The 22,622-nt window shown below is 42.3% G+C and overlaps 1 protein-coding gene across 11 annotated transcripts in view; it reads right to left on the bottom strand.

Moving 5' to 3' along the window:
• HMGXB4 (HMG-box containing 4) overlaps window positions 1–22,622 on the bottom strand; it is a 33,846-nt gene that overhangs the window by 9,757 nt on the left and 1,467 nt on the right. For 6 of the 11 annotated variants that reach the window (XR_006059386.1, XM_060414121.1, XM_042247192.1 and 3 more), the window contains 5 exons: window positions 18,272–18,420; window positions 17,934–18,012; window positions 16,190–17,148; window positions 1,726–1,807; window positions 697–761 (listed from right to left, as the gene is read on the bottom strand). Coding sequence is in view for 10 of the 11 variants with exons in the window: in XM_060414121.1 (XP_060270104.1) it covers window positions 697–761; window positions 1,726–1,807; window positions 16,190–17,148; window positions 17,934–18,012; window positions 18,272–18,420 (1,334 nt within the window). In the remaining variant the exon portion in view is untranslated. Of the gene's footprint in view, window positions 1–696; window positions 762–1,725; window positions 1,808–16,189; window positions 17,149–17,711; window positions 17,827–17,933; window positions 18,092–18,271; window positions 18,421–19,067; window positions 19,168–22,622 lie in introns of those variants that run through there. The other 5 variants (XM_060414122.1, XM_027967697.2, XM_060414123.1 and 2 more) reach the window with 3 other exon arrangements.

The raw sequence follows: 22,622 nt of genomic DNA, 5'->3' as shown, positions 1-22,622 counted from the left end.
CTATATCATTGTCTTATTAGTGTTTTGATAGGGCGGTATATTATTTGGTAATGGTTGATGGAGGTGATGACCCAGAACCTGTCTTCCTAATAAACAATGTCCCATGTTTTTATTATTTGCTGTGACTATGGAGCTCTTTCCTCAGTTCTCAGACCATAGCTAACTACTAGCTATAGTCAGGGGCTCTGACTTTAGATCCTCTTTTAACACGTATCATTGCCCAAGGCAGGTCATCTTTTGGCTCAAACGTAAGGTTGCTGAGAAAAAAAATTAGGTGAGGTTAGAAGACAGCCTCCCTGCAGCTAAATCCTCACCTAGAGTGAACTGGCACCAACTTGTTTACTGACCTCTAAGCCATTTTCCACCAATCTATAATTTTTCTTTTTTCCCCTATTTTCAGTGTTTGGGATTTTGGACTTCGCCAGGGGCTCAGAGGTAAAAGAATCTGCCTGCCAATGCTGAAGACATGGGTTTGATTCTTGGGTCAGGAAGATCCCCTGGAGAAGGCTATGGCAACCCACTCTAGTATTCCTGCCTGGGAAATCCCATGGACAGAAGAGCCTGGTGGGCTACAGTCCGTGGGGAAGCAAGAGTCAGACATAACTGAACAACTGAACAACAACAACAACATACGAGGATTACATATTTTGGAAGGACAGAGCAATGAAAAATGTGTCTGTGATAAAGTCTGCTTACCAGTTTGTCCTTCTCTGGCAACTGCTTCCACACCTCAGCCAGTTTTTTACTCAGTTCCCCAAAATCTGGCACAAAAGAGTAAGAAAACCCAGGAAAACTGAATACAGTAAAGGTTTAACCGTAAACAAAACAGAAGGCTGAACAGAACAAAAACTAGGAAGATGGTTTTGAAGATCAGATTTAAATAGCACAAGATTCTTTCAGAAAACCAAACCAAACCCTACCACTTCCCTTGGGTCTTTTATAGAAGGAAGGAGCTGTTTGGGTCGCTATGAGACAGGCTCAAAATCTCACACATCTACTCTTTAACAATTTATGCCTGATGCATCATATTGGTATCTTTTAATATGATCCCATGAAACATGGCTTATCTACTTAGGTTAAAGAAAAAATGTTATGTAGGATTTGATAAGAAATGTTAGGTTTTTACCAAATTTCTGAGAGCTCAGAAACAAAGGAGAATTTCTCTAGAGCAGCTCAGAAGCAATCTTTCAGATGTGTAATACTGTGCTCCCCACACTGTAGAGCAAGCTCACACTTTATAAAGCACATCTGAGTCTTTTCTGATGCTTCATGTGTGCCTCACAACAGCCCTGGTGAGAGGGTTGAGAAGCTAGTCCACACACTAGGCAGATGAGATTTGTAGATGTTACCTGACTTGTCCAAGGGCTGAGGTGTAGCGTTCTCACCTTACCAACTTCGATATAGAGACAAATAACGAACAATGTAATACGTCATCTCCATACCCAACTCCAACCCTATACTCCAACTCCATACCCAAGAGGCAGTTTGGGGAAAAAGTCAGCTGTAGAAGAATCTTGGAAAGAAACAACTGTATGTTTACATACTGTGCTTTTGGACAGGGTGTACTAAGGCAAAATCTAAAGTGACTTGTATAGTTGAGGAGAGAAATGAGATTTGTGTCCTTTTCAGACCATGGGAAGAACTTCGCCTGCTGACTGAATTAACTGCCTTGCTTCACAGATAGACATGGAAAGTAAGAACACTAAAAATGAGAAATGTTCTCACCTATGCCTGGATGGTCAGCCACAATGGTTACACGGTACTCCTTGCAGAACACTTGGTAGGCCGACATGTTCTTCTTTTTTGGCTAGTACCACATAAAAATAGAACAGGGTAAGACTTAATTAGAAGTCAAGTTGAACAACTTTGCGTCTGTGAGAACAAAGCAGAAAAGTGACCTGCACTTTTTCCTCAAGGGTCCTAAATTGCCAACCAACTTTCCTTAAACAGGATAATTATTAAACCATGTCACTTATGACTCAGAGATGAGTATCAGTTTTACTTTTAGAAGGTAAAAACCAGATGCTGATTTTTAGATTTTTCAGGTTGTTGCAGCTCCTTGATAATTGTTTGTAAAGCTCTTCATTCATCCTACAAATGTTACCTAATTCTTTTAGAATTGAGTGCTAAGCAAATCTTTATCTCCCCTGGGGTAGCTATTTTTCATCTTTAAAATAAGAACCACATAACTTTTCTTTACTTTGGGGCTAGAAAATCAAGAGCCAAATTTACGTTCATATTGTGCCTCTGGTTTTCATTTCTTCTTCTTTCTTTTGGTTCTGAGGCATGTGGGATCCTAGTGCTCCAACCAGGGATTGAACCTGCGCCCCCTGCATTGGATGTGCAAAGTCTTAACCACTGGATCACCAGGGAAGTCCCTGGCTTTGATTTCTAATCTTAAAATTTTCTTGATCCTGCTTTGACTGTCACTTGTAGTTTATCGTTATTTTATTGTTCACATTTTTGTGGTCCAAAGGTGAAAAGTAAATAAATAACTGAGGACAATTCTTTGGTACTCAATGTAAGATGAACCTCTTTCACATCAACAAAGTGTTTTGTACTACTTGAAGTATGTTTATGCTTCATTGAATTATGATAATTTCAAAAGCAACACAGGATTTTTGAGAAACAAGCTTTTAAAACCAACCAAGTGTATATAAAACAGAAGGTATTATACATTACCATGCATTCCATTTTACAATTAACCATAAACTTGGAAGAAAAAAGTTTCCCTACCTGAAAAGGCACATTAGATAGCACCTGTCCAACCCCCTCACTTTGAGGATGAAGAAAAGGAAACTCAGAAAAATAGTGACTTGTCTGGGTCCTGTAGCTATGCCGGTTGTAACACCAGAATGGCTACGACCCAGGCACCTGAACTTTAGGGCTATGCACTATGGGCCAAGGGAAAAATACATTGCTTCCTTACAGAAAAAGTTACTATTTCAGACTAAAAGGTTATCCCTTTATAACTTTTCTCTAATATACTGAGATGTTTTCAGTCTGGCTTTCCTTACAACCTCATTTGTAAGTATCAAAGTACAATGATTGGTCCTCCACCTCCTTCCAAGATAGTCCTTTCTGGTCCTGCAAGTTATTATAATCACATGAATGTCTGGTGCTTTAAAGCTGCTGGAAACTTTTGTTTGCCTCAAGAGTTATATTTTACAATCAAAACAAAACAACAAACAACACCATGCCTGTCTCATGACTTCAGAGCTGCACCTTGTTTAAAACAAAGTCTAATCACGCACTTTGGGTTCACCTGACTTAATTCTTAATATTGTTTTCATAAAACCACTATCCTCAAAGACCAAAGGCTAGCCAACACTTTTTTTGTTGTTCAGTCGCTCAGTTGTGTCCAACTCTTTGTGACCCTATGGACTGCAGCATGTCAGGTTTCCTTGTCCTTCGTTATCTCCTGAAGTTTGCTCAAAGTCCATTGAGTCGGTGATGCCATTCAACCATCTCGTTCTCTGTCACCCCTTCTCCTCCTGCCCTCAATCTTTCCCAGCATCAGGTCTTTTCCAGTGAGTCGGCTCTTTGCATCAAGTGGCCAAACCACTGAAGCTTCAGCTTCAGCATTAATCCTTTCAATGACTATTCAGGGTTGATTTCCTTTAGGATTGACTGGTTTGATCTCCTTACTGTCCTAGGGACTCTCAAGAGTCTTCTCCAGTGTCATGGTTTGAAAGCATCAATTCTTCAGAGCTCAGCCTCCTTTATGGTCCAACTCTCACATCCATACATGACTACTGGAAAAACCATAGCTTCAACTATATGGGCCTATGTTGGTAAAGTGATGTCTCTGCTTTTTAATATGCTATCTAGGTTTGTCATAGCCAACACTTAAGACAATAAAAAAAGCTGTGTGACAGCTCTGACTTGAATTCCCAAAGGAATTCTGAAACCATTTTTGAAGAATGGAAACAACCCTGAGACATCTCCCAAAGTACCTGCTCTGAATGAGATAGCACTTCTTTGGCTATAAAAATTATGGCATGTTTGTTATAAATTTACCTTCAAAAATTTCAGACCAGTTTTTTAAAGACAGCTTATTCATAGAACTGACATTTGGCCATATTATAAAACTTGTAAGGAGTTTTAACAATGTTTCCTTAGACAAGACTGTGAAAGGTTATTGCCCTCTATTTCACAAGGCTATCTACAGCTATAACATAAAACTAAAATGACTTTTATAGAATGAATCACAACTCTTATTCAATACATTAGATCCCAATCCACATTCTGAAGAAAGGAGTTCCTCTCATAGCTCTCATAAGGACTTTATTCAATTGTGTAGAAAATAAGCCTGCATCTTTTGAGTACCTGTACTGGGTATGTGAAGTGGCTCAGTTGTGTCCGACTCTTTGTGACCCCATGGATTGTAGCCTACCAGGCTCCTCCATCCAAGGGATTTCCCAGGCAAGAGTACTGGAGTGGGTTGCCATTTCCTTCTCCAGGGGATCTTCCCAACCCAGGAACTGAACCCGGGTCTCCCACACTGTAGTCAGACACTTTACAGTGAGTAGTTAAACAGGATAAGCTTTTGAAGTCCAGATCTTTTTCTAAGGCAGTCAAGCAGCATAAAACGGTGGAAAAACTTTAAAACATAAAGTTCGAAGGCCCACCATCTTTTCTCAGCTTCAACTTATACTAACGATTTGATCCTGAATAAAACACAGGAGAAATGGATAGCTCTTCTGACATGTGACGTTAAAAGTATTTCAGTGGCAAAGAAGGAAAAGCAGAGACTAACAAGGAGGAGATCGCAAAGGAAACATAGTAACCCATCAAAGTACTCTGTACTCTTCATTTCTTAATATTTACTGAGCATCCACTCTATGCCAGACATTGGGAATACAGCCAAGAACCAGACACAGAATCTAACAGAGGAGACAGATAAATGTGTCATCATAATGCAATGTGACAACATTACAGGAGAAGTACTGGCTGCTACAGGAATATGCAACAGAACCGCCTCACTCATCAGGGAGTTGAAGAAGGTCCTCCTTGCTGGAGGAAAGGACATTTAACTTAGACGCTAAAGCTGAGTAGAATTCACCAGGTGAAGAATGGTACAAGTGTTCCAGGCTCTCAGCCTGGTGACACTCATCAGAGAGGGAGGTAGGAGATGGCGTCAGAGAAGCAGGGAGTGCTCAGAGATGGATGCCATGTAAACTGTATTGAAGAGTAAGGGTTCTATCTGAAAGAGGCCATTATTTCAAGCAGGAAGTCACTAGGACAGATTGCAGTTTATGACCATGGAGAATGGGCTAGAGGCAGGGAGTCCTGTGATGTGAGGCGGCTGCTGCAGGAGCACCCGGGAGGGGTGGGTGAAGGCCCATGGCCAAGACAGTGGGGCTGGAGAGAAGCAGGTCAATTGAAAGGGAGGGAAAAGTTAACAGGGTTTATCAGACACAATGTGGCAAAAGAGAAAGACCCTGGGCTTTGGGGCCGACAGAGCGAGGTTAGAATCCTGACTTTAGTTTCCCTGAAAGTAAAACCTGGATGATACCACTGAGCTTGGATAATACTGTTTTCAGAGGTGGGAATTCATCAGTTTGGCACTTCAGGAGGTACTCAGTCATGTTATCTCCATGGTAGGCAGGATCCTAAGACGGCACCCAAGATTTCTGCCTCTCTGGTGGACATGGCTTGTAAAAACGCCCTCCCTCGACTGTGGGCAGGACCGGTGAATACCAGAGGGTGTCACGCCCATGGACCGTATTATGCTGTATGGCAAAAGGGGATTTTTACTGCTATTAATTAAGGTTCCTAAGAACCTATCCAGATGTAATTAAGGTTCCTAAGCGAATTGAATCCGAGTGAATCAAAGAGAGATTATCCTGAGTGGGCCTGATGGTATCCAGTTCAGTTTGGTTGCATCCGACTCTTTGTGATCCAAGATATTATCTGGTGAGACCTTAAAAGAGGTGAGACCCAACAGGAGACACTCCCCTGCTGGCCCTGAACAAGTTGCCATGAGTTCTACAACTGAAAGGAACTGAATGCTGCCAACAACCTGGCAGCTCTCTAGCCTCAGCCGAGAACCCAGTTCTAGCCAACACGTGGACTCAGTCTTGTGAGAAACAGAACAGAGGGCCCAGAGGAGCACTGGCTGAACTTCTTGAGGTGATATTAACAAATGGATACTGTGGTAATCTGTGATGCCATAATAGAAAAGTTAATTTCTATTCCATGTTTTTTTTTTTTTTTTTTTTAATAACAGAAGTTGTAGCATCCAAAAAGCCAATATGAGTTTTCTTAAAAATATAAATTCTGGTGAAGGGGGATAGGGTGAATTCATCTTAAACAAGACAAAGAAAACAGTGGCAAGGCCCTTAAACATTTCATTTAACTAGTAAAGGTCTTAGTTTTAGTATTCTTCTGATGAAGCCAGTCCTGTTCAGAGATGCTACAGGAGTGAGTTCTGGGTGCTGTATCTCCTGTATTAACTGAGTAGCAGCCTCATATCCCCAGATGCGCTAAGTGTTCTAGTCCTTTCAAATCTCCCTTTATTGTGCTCAAGATAAAATGAAGTGGCATCACAGAGAAAGATATGAGTTCACAGTTCTATACTTGGCCATGAGAGAGAGAGGGCACTACGGACTGACTAGCCTGGGTGACTTTGCTCTGAGGACCCAGTCCTTGGAGCGAGTGTGACGGAAAGCATGAATCTGCTTTCCTCAGACAGTTCCTGTATGTCTCCCTCAGTGCATGCGCCTTGCTGTCCAAGGCGGAGTCTGATGGTGGAGCCGACATAATTACAAAATAAAAGTATGGCTTCTCAACATACACCGATGACTTCATCTGGTGAAGAATGGGCTGACATTCTGTTGGACTGAACATCTACTGGCCTTCAGCTTTCCTAAGGGATTTTCAAGGGAAACTCTTAACAATTTTCACCTTATGTGCTGACCTTAGAACCTAACCTTTGTGTTATAAGATGCAACTCCAGCCTAAGGATTCAAAGTTTGGAATTCAAACTTGAGGGTTAAATTTTTTTCAGGGCATAGCCATTTTTTCCTAAATTAACAGTCAGAAATAACACATATAGTGGATGATCTCCAGATAAACAAAATATTTCCATATGATTCTAAATGCAAGGCCAGTAATTTCACCCTAGAAATTTTTTTCTGCTGTCCCACACAGTTAGAATCTTAGTTCCCCATCAGGGATTGAACCTGAGCCCCCTGCACTGAAGCTCAGTCTTAACCACTGGATCCCCAGGTAAGCCCACACCCTAGACTTTCTATTTTTATAGTAGAAATAGGATTTTAATATATTCAAGTTTAGCACTTGCTGTTTACAATAAATCACCACCCCTCCCCCACTCCCAAACTGGTAATGGAGAAGGAAACGGCAATCAATTCCAGAGTTCTTACCTGGGAAATCCCATGGACAGAGGAGCCTGGCAGGCTACAGTCCATGGGATCTCAAAGAGTCAGACACGACTTAGCAACTAAATAACAAACTGGTAAACCTTTTTTGTTTCACCTATTATACAAACATTCAATCCCTCTCCCTACTGCCAAAATCTTGTGACTTATAGTGGTTACATCTGGAATAACTAGGGGCTCTCCTTTAACAAAATGTTAATACTTTGAAAACTTGGATACTTTATAACTAGTAGCAAATAACTGCAACAAATCCACTTAAGCATGACTCAGGAGGTTGTAATTTTACAGCCAGACCTCCTTTTAAATGTTTGAAGACATGTGTCACAATATCAAGACCTTCCAAGAGCAACTTCTTAATGTGTTGTATAAAGCAGTCATGCTGAACTCCTTTAGAGCACAGAACTCTTTGTGAAAGTCAGATAAAAATCACTCTTTGAACCCATCTAGGACTCTAGTTTAAGAACCTATTTTTAAAGGGTAAAATATCTGGGGGTTAAGGCAAAACAGCTTCCCTGGTTGCTCACTTGGTAAAGCATCCGCCTGCAAAACGGGGGACTGGGTTCAATCCCTGGGTTGGGAAGATCCCCTGGAGAAGGCATGGCAACCCAGTCCACGGGGTGCCTGGGGAATCCCCATGGACAGAGGAATCTGGCAAAACATAATTTATGAGTTTTCTAAATAAACTTGGCTTTCTTCTGCTGCTGATGGAACCCAATCTCTTCACTGATGTTAATACTGTGCAGGAGATGGTTACCAAGGCTTTACCTGCAGAAATTCTTTTACTGCTCCCAATAACCCTACAAGGTAGGTTTCATCATTCCTGCCATTTTAAGATGAGAACCAGATACCTGAGGCATAATGTTTATTATAAACATTCTTTCTGCGTCCTTTTATCAGAAAAACTTGGGGTCAAACCCTTGTACTGCCACTAAACAGGTATGCATCCAGGGGCAGGTTATTTCACTTTTTTTGAGCTCGTTTCTGTGAAATGGAGATGAAAATAGCTACACCTCACTGGGCTCTTCTGGAAATTCATCAGTACACCATAGATAAAAAAACTTAGTGCAGTTCTTAGACTGTATGAGCAATTCCATAGCAAAGTTCTTATTACCACTGTAATTTACTAATGCCTGCTTCCTGCCTTCCACACGTTTTTTACCTTTCAGCTGGCTGGACTTCCTGTGGTTCTCTGAACACCCTATCACCACTCATGCCTTCACACGCATTCTCCACTTCTTGACTGGAATGCCCACTTCTCCTTTCCACCCTTCAATTCCTATCTGGCCTAAAGATTCGGTTTTGGTGCTGTCTCCCTTTGAAAGCTTCCTGGTCACCCCTAGGCTCTCCTTGGCACTCGGCACACATCTCTGCTGAGGTTCAACCCACTGGGTACTTTCCAACCCCTCTTACTACATCGAGAGCTCTTTGAGAGCTGACACTATATCTGATCAGGGCCTGGCACAATGTACGTGCAGAATAAATATGCATTTTATGCATAACCAAGTGTCAGAATTGTGTGTGAAAAGCACATTCATTTGTATTCCCTCATCTGCTTCTGGATGAAGCAGGCTGGGTGCTTGTTCATTAAGACTGTGCAGAAAAGAATAGGGCCAGAGTGGCCCCTTGATGCACCTCCAGCTGATGTTCCCCTTCCCCAGCGCCCATGAAGTGCTCCAAGGATCTGCTGTGAACTTGTTCTGTGACATCTGCTTTTGCTCCTTAGGGACCCTGTTTTCTTTCTGGTTCTTAACTGCTTTCCAAATAGATGCTGGTTGCAGAGGTGGGTTCCTAAAAGGTGGGTGTTAATATGAAAAAACAAAGCAGACACAAAACCATAAAAGCAGCACCCCCTTGCTCACTCTAATTTGTGAAATGAGTGGCTGAAAAAAAAAAGTTTTGTTTTCAAGTATATGTTATGCTTCCAAGGAACCTGGGATGAAAACAGTTGCTGTAACAGCAGCTCTTGACTGAGCCACGCCCTGTGCCAAGCATGTTACTCATTCACCTGATTTACTCTGGCAACCCACTCCAGTATTCTTGCCTGGAGAATCCCATGGATGGTGGAGCCTAGTGGGCTACAGTCCACAGGGTCGCAAAGAGCTGGACACGACTGAGCGACTTCACTTCACTTCTTCAGCCCCTTTCACAAGTGAGCAGGGAAGCGAGGAAGCCATCTCCAGAGAACAAGTCTAGTAAGTAGCAACTAGAACAAGAACTCCCTGGAGCAGGAAATGGCAACCTGATTCAGTATGCTTGCCTGGGAAATCCCATGGACAGAGGAGCCTGGCGGGCTCCAGTCCATGGAGCTGCAAAGACTTGGACATGACTGAATGACTGAGCACAACACAAGCAAGAATAAGAACTCAAGACGACTGAACTTGAGTCCAAGCTTTCAGCCACTTTATTACAACATCTGCCTGTCTCCATAGCGCTGATCTCAGACACCAGCGAACGGTATCAGTCTCAGTTCCCCTAGGACCTACATTTAGCTTTGTTGAAGGCTTCCTGTGGCACTGGGTAATCATCTTAAGTATTAGAAAGGCATGCACTATAGTGGAAAGAGTACAACATTAGGGTTAAAGAAACCTCTATTAAAATTCTGGCTCCGTGTCTTGTCTTCTCAGCTTCCTCCTCTGTGAAAGGGGGCTAACCATACCTATCAGTCAAGACCCCTCTGTGTGCAAAAAGGCCTCAGAGAGCCTGGCACGTGGCAGGCCCTCAGAGATGGTGCCTCCTCAGTGGTACCACTTCTGGCTATTGTGACTCATTTATGTAATACCATGACAAGACAAGTCTAGTTATCTCTCAGAATTTAGTTTATTTGTAGATCAACAGCAATGTCTGAGCGTGCCAGGCACTAGGCCAGCCTTCGTTTGCTTAGAGGAAATGAGATCACTCTGGAAACATAGAGATAAGTGAAGACATGCCTCTGAAGTGGCAATGTCACAGATTTTATTTCAAGTGGTAGTGAATGGGGTTTTACTGATTTAGTAAAACCGAAAGTAAGGTATCTTCGGACTTCCCTGGTGGTCCCGTGGTTAAGAATCCTCCTTCCTGCGCAGGTGCCATGGGTTTGATCCCTGGTCTGGGAAGATTCCACATGCTTCAGTGCAACTAAGCCCATGCACCTCAACTACTGAACCCACATGCTGCAACTACTGAAGCCAGAGTGCCTAGAGCCTGTGCTTGGAAACAAGAGAAGCCACCACAATGAGAAGCCTGAGCATCACAACTAGAGCCCCGACTCACTGCAACCAGAGAAAGCCTGCACAAAACAATGAAGACCCAGCACAGCCACACACACACACACAAAGAAAAGTGTCTTGGAAATGCTACCATATCCTGCTCCTCCAATATAAACCAAAAGACCCCCACTCCAACAGCATGATCTTAAAGGGGACATGATGCATCAAGGTACCACCTCACAATTTCTCTATTCCTCCTGGAAAGCAGGATTCAGCAACAAAGGAACAAAGAGGCAAACAAAAAAGCAAAAAACCTCCTCCAAGGTAAAACTCCACACTGAAAGTGTCTCCATGAGGGAGACAGTCAAGTCTCCCTTCTTTGTATCGACAGTCATGGTTCTTTAGGAAGCGCTCCCCCCATGTCACTTCTCCTTCTCATGTGTACTCTGCCAACCTGGCTTCTGCTCTCCCCATTACCCCCGCACTTCTGTCTTTACTAGGTCCTCTCTGGTCTCCCCTCCAGCACCCAGGGCCTCTCTTTCCCCTCCAGGGCCTTCGCGTGTGTTACATGATTCCGCTTTGGGCTCGATGACCTCTCATCCACTCACACGTTTCATTTACTGCCCACAAACACCCAACTTCTAACCCTAGTTTCCGGTGGTCCATCAGACTCAAAGGCCTCACTTTTCTAGTGCTCTCTGGAAAACCTACTGAGATGATGACTTGTCCCTGATGACTTGTCAGTGACAAATTATAAGTATCGAATGGTCTTTGGCTAACTTGCCGAACACTGTGCAAAGTCAAGGGTTTCCAAACTTTGTTGAGTCACGGTGCCTGTGCAGGTCTTCAGGTGGTATATGTGTTTTTTGTTTTTTTTTTTTAATTTATAAATTTCCTTGTTTAAAAAACATATTTCTTTTTTTAGCTGTATGGCATGTGGGATCTTAGGTTCTCAACCAGGGACTGAACTTGTGCCTCCTACAGTAGAAACTGGTGTCTTCAACACTGGACCACCAGAGAGTATATGCTTTTTATCACAGCAATCACTGAAAACCTAGCTTTGAAAAGATATGGCATTACGGAAAAGAATGGAGTATAAAAAGATGTTGAAACCGAGAATTACCTCACTCCAGTAGTTCAGAAGGTACTTGACAGATGGCAAATATGGCTGTTTCTCTTGAAATTTTAATGTTGAAAAAAATCCTGTGGCACCCCTGTGAGTTTGCTGTTGGTGCCCCAGAGGGTCTTGGCATACAGAGGCCCTAAACGTCTTTCCATGCATCACCTCACAGAACCTTAACAACCCTACCAGGTCGGTCCATCCTCACCCCCAACTAATAGGAGGAGGAGTTATGCACCACACCCAGCACTGCACAGCTTCTAAGTGGCAGAGCCAGGAATGGAGCCCACGGCGCTGGCTCCATGGCCTTGTTCTTCACCACTTAGCTTCACCACACACTTAGCTCTGCTGAATCTCCAGATTCTTATGTCTTGGAATCTACACCTAACTTTTCTTCTTCTTCCAAATCAGACATTGTCTTGCTTCTCCACGTTTACTGCTATCCTGGTCACAGAACCTAGGGTAGAAAGGGTACCTGGAGGCCTACCACTTCCACAGTGAGCTCCTTGTGTGTGTTTTCTGCAGGCCAAGGGGAAGCTGTTTCTGAAGCCTTCCTTTCTATCTTGAGGTGAATTTTCAGATAGTTCTATTTTTTTTGGCTACACCAAGTAGCATGCAGGATCTTAGTTCTTCAACCGGGGATCAAACCTATGGACCCTGCAGTGGAGGTGCTCAGTCCTAACCATTGGACCACCAGGAAAGTCTCTCAGATAGTTTTTTATACTGAAACAAAGCCCAGGGAAGGATTTTTTTTTTTCAAGCTCCATGGAAATTTTCATACACAGTGGAAACTCAGTGTATGTCCCATAAATAATCTGTTGGAGAAATAAAGAATTGCATTCAGAGTAATCAGGTTTCAGCTGCGGACAGTCACAATCAAATACTGATTCACAGTAAGACTTTTTGCTATAAACTCAAATTCATTTTTCACTAGCAACCGCTCACCACTTGGGGAAGTTATAAAAAAGTCCTTACCCTTGAGGAGATTATAATTTTATCTTCCCAGGCACCCAGGTTCAAAGCCTGAAGGGACATCTATGTACTCACTCATGTTTCTAGCTCCCCAGAGCCAAGCCCAGCTGCCAGATCTTGTCACTTTTTCCTTCAGAGTCTCTCCTGAATCTGTCTCTTCAATTTTATTTCTAATAGGCTTTCATTACTGACCTCTGACTATAGTAATTTCCTGGGTGATCTGCCTCAAGTCTCTCCTCGGTCTAAGCCACCAGGTATAGCTTCATCATTTTATTCTTAAATTATCATTTACCGCATATTTAAACCCTGCTCAGAACCCAAAGTGCCATGGCCAAATCTCTCACTTTGGCATTGGAGATTCTTTACCATTTGTTTACAACCTACATTTTGGATGCTGTTTTCACCCACATATTCATTCATTTGACATGTGTCACAAAATGCCTACCAAGGACATCAAGGAGTTGAAAGTAATCACAGTAGGTGGCTAAAAGAGTCCCTAAGGAGCTAAAACATCCTCAAGGAGCTTACCATCTTCAACAGGGGAAATGGAATACACACAAAGACAAATCCAATATAAAGAAGGAAATAAGTGCAATAACTGCCCATAGCAAGGGTGTTCATTAGATACTTATAACTGGAGGGTCAGGATGTCTTAGAGGAGGTGGCATTTGATTGGGTCTTGAAGGGAAAGCAGAGCTTCAATATGTGAAGGAGCAGAAATAAGGGGAAGAAGGTCACTGCAAAATACAACCCAAAGAGTGGAGGTCAGACTGTGAGGAGCAAGTCTGGTTTCTGCACAGTTGCATGCAAATCAGACTACTAGCAGGTAAAGCTGAAAAGAGAGGTTTCAGGCTAAATCGCCATTATGAATGCTTGGGCAAGGGTTTGGACTTTGATATTTATTCATTCAACAAGCATTCATTGATTTTCGACAACGGGCCAGACTGCAGATTATGTATTAGGGACAGAGTGGACAGCAAGACAGACATGGTCTCGGTCCCCCTGGAGCTTATGGTTTAACATGAAGACAGTAAAAATTCACTGAGGATGTTGAGCAGACAACTGTTATCAAGTGATACTTAAGTTCATTCTGGCATCAGTGTAAGACTAATTAACTGCATGGGGGAAGAGATGGAAAGAGGGCTATTTATTACATTAAGTACTGAGAGATGAGGCAGTGGTGATAGAGGGCATAAAAGTGTCAAAGTTATTAAAAAGGAAGAATATCAGGCTCAAACCTTAAGTGGAGGGAAATGTAAAAGTGAATTATAAGGTTGGAAAAAAACATCAGAAAAAGTGGGACTGACTGAGAAGGGGTATGAGAAATACCTCTGAGTATCTGTGATGAGGGTAGTACCTGTATCATGATAGAGGTTTGGTCACACAGGTGTGTGAACATATCAACACTCATCAGACGGTATACTTTACATTTGTGCATTTTTGCCATATGTGAATTTTACCTAATAAAAGCCCAGAAGACAAATATTGAGCTTAAGTTAATGATATGCAAACTGAAGTGTCTAGGGGTGAAGTGTATGATACATACAACTTACTTTAAGATACATTAACAAAGATAAGATAAATGGATGGATGGTGAAGCAAATGGCAAAATACTAACTACAGAATCTCAATGGGTGGCATATGGTGTTCATTGTACAATTCTTTAATGCTTTTAGCTTGAAAAATTGCATAATAAAGTACTGAGAAAAATAATAAGCATATAGATTTGAGTCTGGGTTGACTGGTAGGACATGAGGATTATAGGAGGCGATGGAGGGGGAGAAGCAGGCTTAGGGGTCTGGCGATGAGGCTTCATGAGTGATACACGGCCTGAGGTAGCCAAGGCATTCAGGGAGAAATATTATCAAAGCTGGAAACACAGGACCGGAGTTCAGCTCTTTTGCTATCCTGCTTCCTAAACATCTCTCTGCCTCCATGTGTTCCCTTCTGCTGATTAACCTTTTTCTCCTTTAAGCTTTCTATGGCCATCTTGCCTTCCTCACATTTACTAGGAGGTTAATTAATGGCATTAGCATGTACCACTAGAGTGGAAATTCTTGGAATAAACAGTATCTTACACAGGAAATGTATTACTTCGTGAACTAATTTTGGAATAAACAATGAATAAAACCTGTCCTGGAATTTTGACTGTCCAGTTCTTGATGATCCTTAGATCAGAAGGTACAGTTTTTTCCTTTCTGATCTGTATATTTTCTTAAATGGCAATCTTACTAGTGGGGAAAATAACTTGTGCCTCAATTATAGGCCGAAAGGAAATCACCAATCCCATATTCTTAATATAGCTGATTTTCTCTTTCTTAGTTGCTTTTCTTTTCTGATTTTACCTGACATTTAACTTTGCAGGGGAAAGGAAGAAAATGGTTGTCCTTGGGTGGTAAAAACTATGATTTATTTTTTTCTCCTATTCTGAATTTCTAAGTTTCTAGACAAATAACATGCTACTTTGATAACTGGGGGAAAAAAAGTTTATCTTCTAAAGGAAACCTGTAATGACACAGCCATCAGCCCCCACAGTACAACTGCTAGAAAATTTCTTGAGTTGTGAGACAGAAATCAAACCAAGGCGGCTGATTTCTATTCCTTTCTTCTCAGTAAATGGTGAGCTTCCTGAGATCAAGAGCTATAGGCCCCTTGCTCCTCTTCCCACCTCTTAACTCATACGGCAGCACTGGTCTTGGCACACAGAAAAGCACTCACACGGTGAGAGAACACATCTGTGACACTAAAAAGAACACCACACTGTAGCCAGTATCAGTTAGTGGGAAGCCATTACCTTATTTTGTCATTCTAATTTTAAAAATCTGTTTTTCAAGATGAACTCACAGAATGAATACCTTTTCATCTCTCAACTGCCTTAGGCAGACTGCACTGCTGAGTAAAAGAAATTGGGTTTGGCTCCTTCTATGAATTTCAAGGGCCAGTCAGAAAAAACCTTGGTATTTCTAAACCCATGCTTGGCACAGTGGGAGAACAACTCTCTGAAGAAAACCCATGAATAATTAAGATGGCTCCTATTTTTGTACCATTGGTACTATTTTATGAGTGAACGTGTTAGTTGCTCAGTCGTGTCTGATTCTTTGCAAACCATGGACTGTAGCCAGCCGGGCTTCTCTGTCCTTGGATTTTCCAGGCAAGAATACTGGAGTGGGTAGCCATTCTCTTCTCCAGGGGATGTTCCCAACCCAGGGATTGAACGGGGGTCTCCTGCATTGCAGGGAGATTCTTTACCGTCTGAGCCATCAGATTTATATTTCAATAAAACTGTTGCTTCTGTTAAAAAAAAAAAAAGTGGACTAGAGATTATGCAATGTTCTTTCCTGAGCCACCAGGGAAGCCCGGCACTATTTTATACTCTGCATCGTTCCAGTGGATTTATCTTGCTACATTCCCAATGGTTCACCTGCTTAATTCCGAGTCCACTTACCACGGTCAAGGAAAAAGCCTGCTTCACCTCTTGTCCTCCATCATACTTTAAAAACATGCCTTACCTTTTCTCCTCGGTCTCTCTCTCTGTCCTTCTCCTCTCTTTTCTTTTTTTTCTCGCTGTGCCCGTCTGTGTGGAGGCTGGGAAGTGGCGGGGGTGGGGTGGCGGCTCCGGTGTACGGGAGGCTGGGAGCAGGCACAGGCGGCACGGGGACCTCTCCTGCCACCGCTGCAGGGGGAAGCCCCGAACTCCTCTTGGACTTGGAGTGTCGCTTCTCTTTATGCTTCTCCTTGTCCTTCTTCTTTTTGCTCTTCTTTGACTTCTTTTTCTTCTTGATTTCCCGGTAAGAATCATCGATCACTAACTCCCCAGCCTCTAGCTCCCCGCCAGAGGAAGAGTCTGATTCTACCAGGATAGGTTCCAGCCCTGAAAGGTCAAGGTTACTACTGTGGGATTCTGGGAACTGGGAGGCCTCAGAGCCACAGCCTTCGGGGCCAGGAGACGAACGTGGGTCTGAGGATGACTTGTGCTTCTTCCGGGCTGTTTTTAGAAAGCTCTGTAATTCGTGTCCTAGGAGTAAAGCACCCTGCTCATCCCGAGCTGACTTCTTAGAGGATTTTTTCACAGTTGCTTGTTGAGAGGGGTACTGAAAAGACTCCTCGTCAACGGAGCTGCTCCCCTTCTCCTTGGGCGAGAGGATAAGTTTCATCTTTAAGCCGTCAGGCTCACGGAGGGTCAGTGTCTCTGTGTTCACGTAGAGCGGTTTCATTTTTTTGGATTTGTGGGAACTGCCATCCTCCAGGGACAGCTCCCCACTGCTTCCACTGACTTTCTTCCTGTGGTGTTCCTTCTTACTCTCCAAATGGCTTGAGGAACTGGACGACTTTTCTCCTATCTTTTTGGAGGGTTTGGCGCCTGTGGCCAGAGGGGAAGTGATCGCTTTCAATAGGTCCATAGCTGTATCAGCAGACTGTGGGCTGGACTTTTTCTTTTTCTTCTGTGACGGCTCCAAAGATGAAATATCTAGAAGTAATCAAGAAAAGTAATTGTCCCTATGGCAGAGTAACTTCTAGCAAGTTTCCTCTCTCACCAAAAACCCCCAACTAAGATGAGGAAGAGGCTAACAGGAATGACTGGAGGGGAGGCCCTTCAACTGACTGTAAACATTCAGAGATGATGCCCACGTGCTTCTTGGCTTGGTAGATCCTGCCTCTAACCCTGAAGACAGTTCTTGCCACTCAAGATGTTTTTCTTCACTGAGTCTTCACAAGCCACCAAAGACAGCATGCTCAGAAGGATGGACCGTGGCTGCGGGGTTACGAGTAGTTACAACTTTAGATTACGCTGAAGACAAAGCATCATTTGTTTCTGGGTTCAGGACAAATCCATTCTAGCAAAGAGTCGGTCTCGTCAGCTAAGTGCATAATATAGCTAAGAAAAGCTGGTCTTGTGAGTGGATACGCACTGGAGTGAAAAGGAACCCACAGGCGCAGGCTGGAGGGCCCAGGACTACAAATGGCAAGAGGGATGCTAATAATAATGGGCACAAGATAAGTGGATGATTGGGGGGAGAAGGAACCTGGTACCTGGTGTATCACAAATGAAGACTGTTCTTCTATGCTGAATCCTCCAAAATACCAGCCCTCCACCTCTCTCCTCCTTCACACTGGTTTATCGGCACTCAGAACAAGAACCACTGTCCTGTTAAATAGGCCACTGAGTCAGCAACATCTGGATCTCTCTCCCCTACCCCGACTCCAAGAACCAGTGAAGAGCCTGTCCCACCTGCTGCCACTCCCCAGCCTCACCTCCATAGTAGTAGTCATCGGAGGAGTGCTTCCTCTTTTTCCTGTGCGTGTCCGTCCCCAAGAAGTAAAGCTCACTGTCCTGGAATTCAAGAGGAAGGAGAACTGAGCAACGAATAAGACGATGAGGCACAGGCACTTTGGAACCAATGTTGTTTTCTGACGATTTCTGACTTTGGAAAATAAAGTAACACACAGGAAATAGTAAAAAAAAAAAAAAAAAAGTGAACGATGCTTATCTTTCTTTTTAAATGTTTTTCAAAGAAACATGTTTCTTCGAATACTAGGAAACACACTATGAACTAGTTTAAACATTCCTAATTCAAATGTTTAGAATTTACCTTTAATTTCTTCTTGGAAGAATTCCTGACCTGAGCAGCGATTTCTTCCTCTTCCCTTAAAAAATCTTTGTAAGAACGTTTCTTTTCTCGTTGGCTTCGGCCAGCAGCTAGCCCTATGTCCTCAAAGCTGTGATCACCATCAAAGCAATCTGAGAAGCACAGGTTCGTTTGGGAAAGGAAACGAGAAAGTCAAGTAAGTCAAGACTGTATCACCACCCATGAAATGCAACAGTCCCTCCATTTCCGAATTAGAATCATGTCATTTGGTAAGTCCACTGGAACACAGGGCTAGATCCGAGGGGGTGAGCATTATGTCCTGATGAGTTGGCTGCAAATACAAGAATCAGACCTGAAGAAACAACGCTTCCATCTATGCAAATGCCCAAGGTGCGTTCTGAGACATGGTTTCTTAGTTGTGATTTGGCAGGTGGACACGGACTTGCAGAAGTAAGGCTGAAAAGAATAAGGATTCATGTGCTGTGCTGCTCTGTGGGCGTCCACTGTGTGATTCCTATCCCCAGGCTCCTGCACACTGGAGCTGGCAAGGACCACGAGTGCTGCTGGGGATCACCCCATAGACTACAGAGACTTATGGCTCAGACTCTTGTGTTAGAACCCTGTCCCAGTTTGCGTTTCCATGGGCCCAGTCGGGGGATGATGTGAAGTTTTACTAGTGTTCTGGGTCATCACTTGGGAGTCCAGGCTGTGATGGCCAGTCCTGGTCTCTATGTCCATGGGCTGCAAGGATTGAAGAGGACACCCCCTTCGGAATGCTTCTCAGGTTAAGGGGTCATACCTTCTTTCTTCACGGAGTCATCATAAGCCATGGTGGTCCTGCAGGGCCTTTGAGAATGGGGTCCCTGTGTCCAGGCTCCTTCCCGTCTACAGGACCAGGTCTGAGAAACAAAGAAGGAAAACCCTCCTGTAATGCGAAATCACTGTGGAGAAGCAACCTTCCAGGTGGAAATGCGAAGTGATCCAAGGGCAGACTGGAAGGGCAGCAAGGAATAAAGGAGGGTCTTGTCACCACCTCCTCTTTCTGTTTGTAAATATACTAGGGATGAAGCTGTAGCAAGTGCATTAGGCTTAATTCGATTTGATTCATGAATTAAAGCTGTCAGTTGGGGAAGTATATAAAATACTTCCCATTAAAAAAACAAAAAACTTCAAAAATTCATGATAACTTGTGAAATGCCAACAGGTCTAGTAACACTGAGACAGGGTGAAAGCCGACATGAAGTCAGAGGGTTAGGTTCAATTACGGTCACAAAATGCACAGACAAAGCAGGATGCAGAGGAAGACAGATCATGCCACGCATTTGAGACCACAATACCCTACTGGTTGAACTGGTGACAGGCTAAAATCTGTTGTATTGCAGTTTAAGCAGAAATGATGACAACATGACAGGGATAGTAAAGATCTTGAGAGCATAATTTTTTGGTGTGTATTTTGTTGGGCTCTTTGAATTTGCTCAAAATCACAGAAGTGTAAAAGTAGGCACACTTCTTACATTAGTTGCCCATAAAACAACTTTAATGCTATCAAGCCTTTCTTAAAGGCTACAGGTGAAAATGGGCTTCCCTTGTGGCTCAGCTGGTAAAGAATCCGCCTCTAATGCAGGAGACCTGGGTTCGATCCCTAGGTTAGGAAGATCTTCGGAGAAGGGAAAGGCTATACTCCAGTATTCTGGCTTGGAAAATTCCATGGACTGTATAGTCCATGGGATTGGGATTGCAAAGAATCGGACACGACTGAACAACTTTCACTTTCACTGGTGAAAATAAGGAGGAATTGCCACCTGTCCACTGGTGATGAAACTTTTATCATTATTAAGATTTTTACTAATCTGAAGAACTATTAAAATTTAAGTGTTCTAAATACTGCTTTAAATTTATTAAAATTACTTTTTTGGCATTCAACTTTATATGTCCATTTTGACTTTGAAGATGATGAGCCATAAACTGCACTCGAAGGTAAGGGTCTTCAAATATTTTTAGGACAGCCAATGTCACAATTCCTGTGGGAAAAGTTTTTGCAGGAAGTTTAAATTTTATATACTAAATATATTGAAAATGCCCTCATTATGTTAGTGAAATGCTTAAAAGTTGATCTGATTATTTATATCAGAATATTTATATTTATATTAATATTTATATTATTTATATTTTATTTTACCTTCATAACTATAGCGGGGTTTAGAAATGCTGAAGGACCCTTCAACGAGATATTGACAATCCCTTTGAGGAAGGTACAGGTAATTGTGAAGTATGTAACTTTTGGGAAAGAAAAGAAGAATAAACAAGGGAAACTTTCCTAAGAGTTACATTTAAAATAAACCAAAAGAAAAAAGACCTACTTGCACAAGTCAGATAAGATACAATGCACAGATAAGCTTATGTTGAAAATAGAAAAAGAACTATTACCAGGAAGGATTTACAAGTAACATTCAGAAATGTAAAAAAGCATTTCTCCACTTCCCTAAGGAGTGGAAAGAAGAATGGACTTGGTCAAGGTAAGAGAAGCTTGAGTGAAGTGAAGAAATGAAATGAACTGGGTTCTTTTTACAAATAATTGGAGAACTGCTTACTCAAAGGGCTTTTCACAGGAAATTATGCGGATATGAGGTCGGGTCTCATGTAGAAATTCATAATATAGCCAGTTTTTCTTTTCTTTTTTTTTTTTTTATAGCCAGTTTTTCATGTTCCAATACTAAGCGTTAAACTTTCTCAAATAGAAATTACTGTTGCCCCCATCCACCCACATGGTGCAACTTCAGGAGGGGTCAGAGGAGCATCATCGTAGGGAATTACAACCATTTCATTTAAAAACAGCATATCTGCTTACTCGCACTAAAGCATAGTAAGTTTATTAGAAGAGTATATGGACCCCATTCATTTTCATAGGCTGATAATGCCAAGAAACAGCACAACTTGTGACCTCAAGTTAAATGTTTTCCATGCCAAATGGATTCTGGCTAAGAACCTTTGAAAAATAACAGGCAAAAAAATCTGAAATATTCAACGCCAATGCGGCCACCAATCTGTGGTCAAGAACAAAATGCTCTTCTGTATGAAGTGAAGGCAGGTCCTGAGACTTATAACCAGGCCTTCCCTTTGGAAATATCAAAACTAACATAAAACAGAGCTGAACAACTAACAGTCAGAATAGGAATAAGTAGCTCTGAAGACAGCTCCAGAAAGAAAACAATGATGTCACTTACTGGACTATGAAAAGGCACTCACGGTCTCTTAACTGACTGCTTTGAAAAACAACCAGTGGATGAAAAAACTGTACGAGGGAACAGAAAATTAGGGGCTGGTCCTCAGAGGCACAGAACAGCACAGAAAACGTGTGCTGGTGCTGGCATTTTGTATTACAATTAGGTCTGCTATTATTTAATTTTTCTAAAGACACAGGAGGAGCATTTTATAAATTACAAGATTAAATAACCTATGGTAAAAAATAAACGGGGCCTGAAGGCAAGTCCAACTCAGTAAAGAACTGGGACAGTCAAGAGCTTAAAAAACTAAAATTAGATACAATGGTCTCACTCACTCACAGCTTGGGCAGACTGATGGACCCTGAACTTCTAGGTTCTTTCAAGTGAGGATATTATTGCAACCCAGGAGTTAGTTTTGGATGCTGACTCATAGAAGGAAGATGAAACCAGATAAAGAAGTCTCAAGCAACAGTGTGGAGGAAAGGCAAAGTTAGGGCAACATTTATATAAGATAACTCTCCTGATGTTCTTTCCAGGTCTTGAACATTATCCATGATAAATTCAGAGTCCAGGCTTAGGCAGCAGATTGTGAGGATTAATGAAATTGAAAAATATTAGGCTGGATATTCACATTAGAAAATAGAGGCCATAATTACATTAAATGTTGGCAAATGTAAAAACTCATTTAGATGTTTAAAGCTCATTCTCCGGAACTCCATAAATTTTGGTGTGTACAGAATTCAAAATTGTCAACTTCAAGAGGCAGGATAATTTTACAATTATGTTCCTTTCAGTGGGTTAGGAAATGACAACAGAAGTAAAAGTTCATTATTTATGTTGTTTGTGGAAGTAAGAAACATGCCATCATGAAAAATGTGTACTTTTGGAAGGTGAAAATTATCAAACTTGTGGACTTCTCTTCAAGAGATGAAAAAGGAGACAGAGCTACTCTTCCACTTGTAGGTAAGTATAGGGTGATGTTTAGGCTTTGCTTTCGGAGTTATCAAAGCAATCAGGAAAAAAGGGGAAATCATCAGACATAGTACTTTGTTATTTTGAAAGCCTAAATTAAAAGTACTTTGGAAAAAAAGTTTCAGAAGATGGTGTTTTGAGGTCATCTCAGCCCCAGC

This window comes from Ovis aries, chromosome 3, assembly GCF_016772045.2.
Source record: "Ovis aries strain OAR_USU_Benz2616 breed Rambouillet chromosome 3, ARS-UI_Ramb_v3.0, whole genome shotgun sequence".
Classification (NCBI taxonomy): Eukaryota; Metazoa; Chordata; class Mammalia; order Artiodactyla; family Bovidae; genus Ovis; species Ovis aries.
This window is presented reverse-complemented; position numbering and strand designations above follow the sequence as displayed.